The sequence below is a fragment of the Rattus norvegicus genome, chromosome 10, assembly GCF_021556685.1.
Source record: "Rattus norvegicus strain SHRSP/BbbUtx chromosome 10, alternate assembly SHRSP_T2T, whole genome shotgun sequence".
Classification (NCBI taxonomy): Eukaryota; Metazoa; Chordata; class Mammalia; order Rodentia; family Muridae; genus Rattus; species Rattus norvegicus.
Genome location: NC_141543.1, coordinates 95,493,838 through 95,504,156, shown reverse-complemented (window position 1 = coordinate 95,504,156; position 10,319 = coordinate 95,493,838). Strand labels below are relative to the sequence as shown.

The following is a 10,319-nucleotide window of genomic DNA, read 5'->3' as shown; positions in this document are numbered from 1 at the left end:
TTAGGGCAATGGACCCAGAATTACCTCTCTCAGTTTTTGCCCCTGCAGGGGGTAGTTTTCTCTGCGGTTGCTTGGAAGCTTAAAAAGAAAAAAAAAAAATCCACAGACAGCCTCATTATAATGGGGTTCACAGGAGTCTCTGTGAGTACTTCAGGTGGCAACATCTGGCTGGTCCGCCTAGCATGAAAGACAAGCAGGGGCAGACGCCAGGACCAGTGAGGAAGATGTAGCCAATCAGCATGGAGCCACCACCTAAGCACAGGTGAGCCTGCCAAAGCCCCTGCTCCGTGCTACTGTGGGAGCCAGACCAGCACAGTGTTAAGGGAGAAGTGTCAGATTAGAAACACACTTAACACATCATTAATGCTCCTAGATCATCAGCGTATGAGACACACACACACACACACACACACACACACACACACACACACACACACACACACCAGACCCACAGCTACTAAGGGAAAACACAGCCCCAACTCTCAGGCCAAACCTTTTACAATGCCAAGCAGAAGCATGCAGCAGGCAACACGGGCTGCCTCTGGCCAAGAGAACAGGGAAACCAAGAGCCAAGCCAGAGACCCACAGGCCTCCTGGGCACCACCAGGGAGTGGTTCAGGCCAGGCAACAGAGTCACGCGGCATCCAAAACCCTTCTGGGAGCAGGTCCTCGGGGCTCCTATTCCTAGTATCTTTACAGGATGTGAAACAGCCACACTGTAGCCTGGCCAGGTTCTCAGTGCTGACCGCTTTTGTTCACAGGAGGCCGGAGTAATGGCCACAGCACTCAGCTAAGACCCTTGGCCTCTACTAGAAGGTTCCTAACACCCCAGCTGTGTGGGGCTGAGATGCTGGAGATGGCCCCAAGATTTCCTGCCCAGACTACTGGTCCTCCAAAGAGGCTGGGGGCCTGACAACACCTTATGCTGGGGCTCCCCAGAGCTGTGGAGTAAATGTCGTGTTGTACTCCTTCCACGCCATTTATCAATCACGTGATTGCCTTTTCCTCCTGCTTGTGAAATGAGCAAGACTTCTTCACTGATTAAAAGGCGAGGAGGACTCATTAACTACCTCAGACAATTGTCAAAGGATTAAGAAGACACATGCTGTAGTGCTCAGCAAACCACGAGGGTTAGTCAGTGCCAGGGGTTACTAATCATCAGCGGCCTCCTGAGGCAAGGGTTATACCTTCTGGGAGCTTCTGGATTAAGACTCCAGAGAGCATTCTCACCTGATCCTGGAGGAGTCTTTGGGCTGGGTGTGGTCTTGGCTGGGATCCTGGTGGCATTGGATGTGCCTTTCTGGCCCGGAGTGGCTGCTCCCCGAGGTGTGGCGATCTTCGCCCCCGTTTTGCCATCGGCGCCCTGTAAACCGAATCAGGGTAGAAGGTTTTCACCACTGGGAAAGGTGACTGTCGCCAAGGAAAAGTCAACCCCACCCTCCCACCTTGACTGAAGAAGGTGAAGGTGGGGATGGATGCCGAGAAGGTCTTGTACAAGTCCTGAGGGTTTGTGTCGCACACAGCCCCACGGTTCGCCTGGATGTCAAGTACCAGGCTCCTCTTAGATGAATTGGGAGCTAGCCTGTGTTATAAGACGACAGTAGGACTTGAAACAAGATCAGGGTCAGGGTACATCAGTAGGCTGACCCTGGAAGACCACACCCTGTGGATGGACACCCGTTTATTTTTCAGACTCTTAACTATAGATGTAGCTGACAGAGGCTGGGTTCACCAGAGGCCCTTGAAGACCCACATGTGCTTCAGGCCTCAGCAGAACTAACAAACAGCCAAACCATGTCTTTTTCTGCTCTCTCCACAGCCCCTGAGGTCTCCGTGACTCCTTAGGTGTGCCTCGAACCCTTGGCCATGAACACTGGCTGAGAGCTGGGAGACAGAGGCAGAGCAGTCAGTCAGCTGACTGTGAGTGGTTATGGGTCCGACCATTTGACATGGCATGAACTGCACAAAGAAACCGAAGGAACCACAGACTTGGGAGGAAGGGAGGAGAGAAGGAACTGTTGGGATGGGTGGAGTTAGAGGCCATGCCACCGACCTGGAGGCGTGGCTAGTTACCATAAGAACTCTAGAAGGAGCCAAGGCTTTCTTTATCATACATTTCTCTATTTATATTTAAGAGGAAGAGTCTTTCTATACATTACTGGCCATCCAGGCAGTTGCAGGGACTCTCCCTGCTTCTTACTCCGGGGTGCTGGAATTATGAGCATCACCACACTTGGCTTCTTTTTTCTCAAGCTAGAGCCTCACTCACTCTGTAGCCCAGGCTAGCCTGGGGCTCACTCCATAGCTCCAGCGAGCTTCAGGCTTCCAGGAACCATGCTCAGTGCTGCAGCTGATTATAGGCATGAGGTACCACGCTCAGCTCAGAGCCTTACTTTACAAACTGGGATCCCCTGGCTATCCTGGGGATGCTGCCTCCAGGGGAGAGGGTGGCAAGAAGCACAGCTCCGAGTCCCCGGTGCCCTCCCTGTCCCTTCTTCGACCGTGTATGTAGTTTAGCGGAGGAAAGCATTTGAACGCCACGGTACAGCAGCCTGGGTCTCGCCAAAGGTGGTTTCCTTACCTTGAGTTTCATCTGCTTTGTTCCAGGACTGCCATTTCGGGGTGTGACAGAAGAGACGTATTTAGGAGAGGTGGCTGGCTCAGGGCACACGGCAGGGCTGGAGGGTTTGATCAAAGGGTCTGAGCTACCAGGAGTGGGACGTGTGGGGCTAAGGCAAGGCCTATTGCTCGGGGTTTTAGCACAGGAAGGTGTGGATGTCTTAAACATAAACATAAATAAAATCAAAATGAAAGTCAGCACAGGGGGGATGGAAACACACGGAAAAATAAAGGATAACAAAACAAAACACTAAACGCAAAGAAGGCGGTCACAGCTCGAAGCAGCCCTGTCCACCGCCCTTCTAGTCAGAAAGGACAGCAACTCTGACACCGGGTCACCCATCAGCTACACACATGCCACACAGCTGACGTGGGATGGACATAATTAAAATCACATAGTGTGGAACTTCTATGTATGTGAGTACACTGCAGCTGTCTTCAGTGCTACAGAAGAGGGCGCCAGGTCCCATTACAGATGGTTGTGAGCCACCATGTGGTTGCTGGGAATTGAACTCAGGACCTCTGGAAGGGCAGTCAGTGCTCTTAACCACTGAGCCATCTCTCCAGCCCAGCGTAGAACTTCTAAGAGAGATGCTGAAGTACAGATAGGCGTACTGGATACTCTTTCCCTAGCAACTGGACCTTGTTGTACCTCTGACTTGCTTCCCACTTAGTAAGTGCATGGAGACCATCACAGAAAAGGCAGCAAGATTTTCTCAAGAAAGAATGTTAATGGGTCATGGGTGAGAGGCTCAATCTTAGGGGAAGCACTCACTGTCCAGGCTCATTGACACCTACCCTCTCGCTCCACTGTGCCAAGGACACACACACACACACACACACACACACACACACACACACACACACTGGAATATACACATATACATATACATGCATTCGTGAACACATGTGCACACACGCATGCACGAACACACACACATATGCACATGCATATACACACATACATTCTGATTAAACAAAGACTCAAATACAGTTAATCTTTAACGCTACACTATCAATGGAATCTTGATCTGGCCAAAATCAACCTCAGAATGTGCCACCTAAGAGAATAGGATGTCTGTGTGTCTGGATGTCTTCTGAGAAGGATCTAGCCAGAAGGCTGAGGGCAGACACAGTAGTTGCCTCTGGGCACTCTGACTGGGCAATATGGCCCTGGTGTGGTGCAGGCTGTGAGACCAGACTGCTGGAAAGAAAGAACTGAGAGGCCAACCAGGTGGTAGTGGCCCATGCCTTTAATTCCAGCCCTCAGGAGGCAGAGATAGGTAGATCTCTGAGTTTGAGACCAGCCTGGTCTACAGAGCAAGTTCCAAGGGCTACACAGAGCAACTTTGTCTTTAAAAAAAAAAAAAAATCCAAAGAGGGGCAGGGAGAAAACAGAAAGGAGAGGCCAAGTGGGGGCTGTTCTGGAGTCTTGACCAGACTATTGTGTTTCTCATTCTCTCAAACTTCCCACTGAAGGAGTCATGGACAGGTCTGTTCACCAGCACCAGGGGAGAGTCCAAGGGACAGACTTCCTGGGGCTGCTTCCACAGGAGGAAGGCTAGGGCGGGTGGGTATTGGAGCCCCTTGTTCCCTAGTTGGGCAAGACCCCTCTCTATTAGAAGCTTCCTCTACCCAGCCTAGATTTCTAATAGGTCTGGCTCCATGCTGTCCCGTGAGTCAATCCAGGGCGGGAACTGTGTATCGTGTACACACTCAAATCATGAACACTTGCATCCCTCGCTCTGCAACTCAATGAGCATCTTGACTGACAACTGTCACTCCTGCCTCAAGAAATAGGGCAGGGCTAAGTCCCTGCACGAGGCTCGGCTGCTGTCTCCTGAGCACTGGGGCAGGAAGCCCCGATGAGCACAGAACAGGCCCTTCTGGGAGTGGTCCTCAACCTCTGCCGCCAGACTCTAGCTAGCACCATCCACATCTGGAGGCTCATCGGGGCTCTGGCACCGATTACAGGCCAGATGTCTGGGCAGCACTCATAGGGACTGTCCAGTTGATCCAATCTGGGCCGTGGTGGGATTTTCCAGGAAAATAGCACCACACACACAGCTTCTGGGCTTTCTAAGACGAAAAAGGTGTGGAGGGAGAGGAGGACAGATGAGAAACCAAAGACAGGCGGGGCGTAGGATACTGGTCTGTGTCAAGCAGGCTGCTTTATCTACTGGGGTTGGTTTGCGGAAGACGGGCAAAGGCTTACCCTGAACCACACTTTCCAACCCATGCTTTTCCAAAATTCGTTTAAAGGAGGCTCTGCTAATTCAGAACCCAAGGCGGCCCCACATACAACTCAGCAATCGAGGCCACCTGCCTACTCTCCCCAGACATAGCTCTGTCTGTTCCTCCTTCCTTGGCTTGCTGTTCCTTGCTCCGACGCACTGATGCTTCCTCTCCTGTTTGCCTCCTCACTCTCCTCTCTCTCTCTCTCTCTCTCTCTCTCTCTCTCTCTCTCTCTCTCTCTCTTCTTTTTTTCAGAGCTGGGGACCGAACCCAGGGCCTTGCACTCATTCTTCTCTTTGAGAGAGCTTACCCAGAATCCTCCCTGCCTTTGTCTTCTTCCCTCACTCTTCTTCCCTTTGTCACTTCTTCCCTCGATCCTGGCTCTCTGGCTCCCAGTGTACGCTCTGTATATTAAACACTCCAGGTTTACTGAGCCTAGATCTCTAGTGGTGAGAGTCAGAAGTACAAACTCCAAACTTTACACACACCTTCATTTAAACTATGAGGGAAGGAAGTAGGCGTTGGGGAGGAACTGAGTACAACTCCCTGTGCTAAGTGTCAAGACAGAAACGTTGCCTTTATAGAACGCGATGGCCTCGACGTGACAGTCATCCTCTGGTCACACATCACATGTTATAGTGAGAGCAAACAGGCAGGAAGCAGAGCCTTTTGGCAAATGAGACCAGCCGGTTGGTGGCTTACCTTGGCTTTCTTCTCGTCATTTCCTGTCCTGTCTTTGCTTACGCCGGCCACTCGAGCTGGTGAAAATACAAAATGAGAATGCACGTGAAGCCCCCCGTGCTTAAGGTTCACAGAAACACCAGAGTTCAGGGGTGGCGGAATGAGTTTCCTTTGGTTGAAACCGGCTGACTTCCTTAGTCCTCAAATGCTCGAGGCCTCACATGGTTAGTATCACACAGCACACAGGGGGGCCATTAGAGCAGCCTGGTGAGGGGGAAGCAGGCTGGCTGAGGGTGGGGGCATGCAGAGGAATGCAGCAGGTGCCTTTAGAGGTGCAGGTTGATACAGGGCTGTGGGGAGCTCACTCTCCTCATCGTCAACCCCACTGAATGCTGGGCCATTTAAACGCCCCGAGACCATGGATGGGGATAGCCCAGCCTGGCTCCAGGCTCGATCCTTGGATCAGGTGGATTTCTCTTACTGTGGTAGGCTTGGCCTTGCTTTCCTGTGAGATCCCCATTTAACCACTCTAGGGCCTCAAGGCGCAATGAGAGCCACCTCTATTTTCCTACCTTGTGCTAGAAGGATCCTCAGACCCACCTTCTTGGCCATCTTATGCTGACTACCCCAAAGCCCATTCCGGGTCATCCGCTACCAGAATAGATGAGCCCAGTGAGGCTATCGCCATCTTTGTTGTGGACTACAACCCTGGAGCAATTTACTAACCGGGACCTTCCACACCAGCTTCAGCTGCTTTCCGAGGAGCCCTTCCTGTTCTGAGCCAGCCCTGAGGGTGCCTCACCACGGCTAGAGCCTTCAAATATGGCACACGCTGTTCATAGCAACCCACCAGTGTTGACCTGTGGCTCCCTGCAGGTGGGTGAAGACTGGACTCACAGAGTGACCAGTGTTTACTCTCCAACCCAGAGGGCTCCCAGAAATCACCTGGGGCATACCACACAGACTCTGGGTGCACCGAGGCTGTGTGTTGCCATAGCAGCTCTTGTGCGTCCCTTCCTCTGTCAACCCTGTGTGTCTGTTTAGGACACACGGCTGTGCCAGTCCATTACTGACTCGGGGAAAGACTGCCATTTCCTCAAAGCTAGACTGTCACCCACCACAAGAGCTGCGGCTGCGGTTGTTCCTAGGCTCAGTGACAGCGGGAACACCTGACTGTCAGGAATTCCCAGGCCTAGGGTGAGAGCATTCCCTTGGCATGCTTCTGTGCAGACAGTTTCTGCAGGGCTGGCCTTCGTGTCTGTACCACAGGTTGGCTAATAAACCCTGCCACTTTTTTGTGTTAGCAAACTCTTTCACCGACATCACTGCAGACCAGCCGGCTAGATCAGCATATCCTGAGTCCCGGTAGGACTCAACCAGTGTTCCGGGAGATGTCAGCATGCGGCATCACCTGCTACATTTGTGGAATCCAGAGGACGCCCCCTTCTTAGAGAGGAGCACAGCACAGCAAGGGCTCTGACAAGCCAACGGTGGAAGTGGTTGAGCTTTGCTGGGTCTGTTTACTGACTTATTTTTTGCTTCTAAATTCACTGTGCTATGGAACTCTACTCTCCCTGCCCCTTGTCCTAAACATGCCTACCGACGTCTGAAGGACAAGAAGTTGATAGAACTTTGGGAAAACAACCGAGGCAGTCATTTGTCCTCTTTTGCCTTGGATTCTGAAATAAGACACAGGCTTCCCCTCCCTCTACCTTAGCTTTTGCTTTAAGACAGGGTCTTATAGTGGAGTCTGGTCTTGAACCCCTGATTCCTCTTTTTCATCCTGAGTAGAGCGTTGACTAAAGGCATGCGGCACCACGTCCAGCTTATTTTTTAGAAAATCTGATCTTGCTATGTATGTAGCCCAGGCTAGCCTTGAACTCACTGTGTAGTCCAGGTTGGCCTCAAACCTGCAGTGCTCCTTTTGTCTTAGCCTCTGGAGTGCTAGGATGGATGGCTGTGTCGCCACCCCGACAGGCTATTTCACTTACGATGTATCGGAAGTGTTCTCTATAAGTAGAGTCTAACCAGTAGCTCAAAGACGATTTTTGACTCTGAGCTTAAGAGAGGAATCCGTTTCTAGGTCCTGCGAATAATTCTAAAATGCCAAGTAGTCTATTCTTACATTTATTTGTGTATCATACAAGAAGACATGAGTGTGCATGTGTTTGTGTGTGTGTGTGTGTGTGTGTGTGTGTGTGTGTGTGTGTGTGTGACAGAGAGACATACACACCTTCACACGTGTACGGAGGTTGGCAAACAACCGAGAACGGACTCCGAGAGTTGTCTTCTAATCTCTACATGCCTGTGGTATGTCCTTGCACCCTGTGGGTCTTCGGGATGGCACTCAGATCACTAGGATTGGTGCTAAGCATCTTTACCCCTTGAGCCACATGGAAGGCCTAAATGCTAAGTATCCTAGACTCTTTTTTTTTTTTTTTTTTTTTGGTTCTTTTTTTCGGAGCTGGGGACCGAACCCAGGGCCTTGCGCTTCCTAGGCAAGCGCTCTACCACTGAGCTAAATCCCCAAACCCGTATCCTAGACTCTTAAAGCCATGAATGTCCCTGCCATTCTGCAGGCTCCAAAGGGCTCCAGAAGGGGTTCCACACAGGGACCCTGCCTGTCCCTGAGAGGAGGGTCACTTTGTAGTATGCCTTGCTGGGGAGAGGTTACTGGGTCATTAGCCACCTCCACAGGTGTGGCTGTCACCTTCGAATGTGACAAGCTGTCTATTGATGAGCCTCAGGAGACAGGCAGGTGGACTCTGTCTCTGAACCGGGAGGACACACTGCAGCCTCTTCTGGAAGATGATGTGGGGACCACAGCAAGCGTGTGCCTTTCAGAGCAGACCTAACTGGATTCTGAACTTGGCTCCATCCATTACTTAATCAGAAGGTCTATCACACGGTCCGTTTACTGCTCCGAGGCTCAGTTTCCTCATCTGCAAAGTGGGGCGAATGAAGCCTACTTCAGAGTGCTGGGAAGGTTCTAGATTGTGAATGTCAAAATACGTCATAAGCCCTCAAAAATGGGTGATGCTGTTACCCACTCTATGCAGTATGCCTACCAATCTCCCGTGGGCTGGCAAGCACGGTGGATATACCAAGTGGCAGAGAACCAATCAGGGCAGAAAGCACAGGTGTTGGTGACATGCACTACGGCGAGGGCAAGCCTGAAAGGAACACGTGCTACCAAAGGCTGAGGGCAGGACTTGGGGTGGGGGTGAGGGGGCCACGGCCCAGGCGTGGGTTTAGTGGTTATCCTGGAATCTCAGGGTGCAGGAGTCAAGGCCAGAAGCTCGTGACAGTGTCCACAGCCTGGAGGATACTGGGGAGGAGAGAGGGAGCTTAAACCACAGACCTTTAAGTTGAGGAACCCGACTGACTGGCCTTCCTGGCAGGCCGGCTGCAGGTTGCTTGTCAGTTGGTTCCAGAAGGCTAGCCTCTTTCGTGCCCTTTCCCACAGAGGGGCCTCGGGCCTTTTGCTCCTCTGCAGGGGCCCCCACCACTGTAGCCCCTTCCAAATCCTGTTCCTTCGGCGCGCTGGCTTTGATTTCCACGTGGAATGTGAACTCAGGGGCAGCCTCGTGCCCTTCCTCCGAGGGCCCCGTGCCAGGCCCTTCTGGCGGTGAGGCCTGGGTCTCTGCGGAGACTTTGGAGAAGAAATCAGCAGGAAGTGGGATGGAACCCTCAGCTGGGAATCCAGGGATGCTAGTGGTCTCCCCAGAGACCCCGGAAGCAGAAACGGAGCGGGCCTGAGGGGTGGCCGTGCCAGGGGCCAGGGAGGCTTGGGAGGGAGGGGATTCCTGGGACGATTCGTCCATGGTGATGTCTTCGTCCACCTCCTCCTCACTTCCCAGCCTGTCTTTGCCCCAGGCTTCCTTCTGAGGTGACTCTTGCCACAGCAGCTCAGAGGCCGGGTGACTTCTCTCTACATCCTCAGGTCTTGTTCCCAAAGGTTGGTGTGTAGCCTCTCTGAGGCCTTGTGGCGGGAGGGGAGCCCCAGACATGCTAGGCACCTGTTGGTGGGTCCAGTCTGAGATCCCTGAATCTGGGGCCTGGCCTTCACGACGCCCTGGTTCGACAAGCAAACTTTGTGAGAAAATCTCGACCTTCTGCGGTTCTGTGTGGAGATACCCAGCAGAGGGAGGTTTCAGAATGGGTAGGCCATCCTGGGCAGGTTCTGGTCCCTGACCCTGGATGGGTTTCTGAGGATCAGTTAGTGGAGGAGGGGCTGGGCAGCTGGGATGCTTCAGGGGACAGTGAGTGACCACCAGGGCATCTGACCGTTTTTTCCACCTAGAGGTGGCAGTGAGACCCCAGAAACTTTTGCACTCAGTCCACACTGGACTTGAACACCAAGCTCCTGCTTAGAAGCCTCTCAGGCATCTCTGCTGGCTGAGAACTCTCACCTCCTCAGGGTTTGAAGAGGCAGTGGTGGCAAATGGTTATCAAGGGTAAAGATATTGTTTAAAGGGTACCATAGTATTTGGCATAAGAAAAGACCCCTCAAAGGTACTGGGACTCCCCTGACAGACAGGGGCCTGCCTCCAACCCAGATCATTGCTTCAGTTTACTTAGAATAAATGCTCTCTTGTTCTATCCGCCTCTAGCTTCAGTTTCCTTGTCTGTAAAAGGGAGAAGACTTGGACTTGGTGTCCTCCGAGGTCCCTCTGGCGTCTGGCTGGCCCAGGGCCTGCCGGCATCTCTGTGGCTGTCTAGCATGTGATTATGGATTCACCTACCAATCACAGAACCCAAGCCCCGCAAGAAGATTCTGGGAT

The 10,319-nt window shown here is 52.3% G+C and overlaps 1 protein-coding gene across 25 annotated transcripts in view; it reads right to left on the bottom strand.

Annotated features, from left to right (window-relative positions):
• The window catches only part of Mapt (microtubule-associated protein tau), a 97,583-nt gene that overhangs the window by 24,701 nt on the left and 62,563 nt on the right, over positions 1–10,319 (bottom strand). For 7 of the 25 annotated variants that reach the window (XM_087571111.1, XM_087571113.1, XM_087571112.1 and 4 more), the window contains 3 exons: positions 5,557–5,612; positions 2,582–2,779; positions 1,231–1,363 (listed from right to left, as the gene is read on the bottom strand). In XM_087571111.1, the coding sequence (XP_087427237.1) occupies positions 1,231–1,363; positions 2,582–2,779; positions 5,557–5,612 (387 nt within the window). 25 annotated transcript variants of the gene reach the window in all.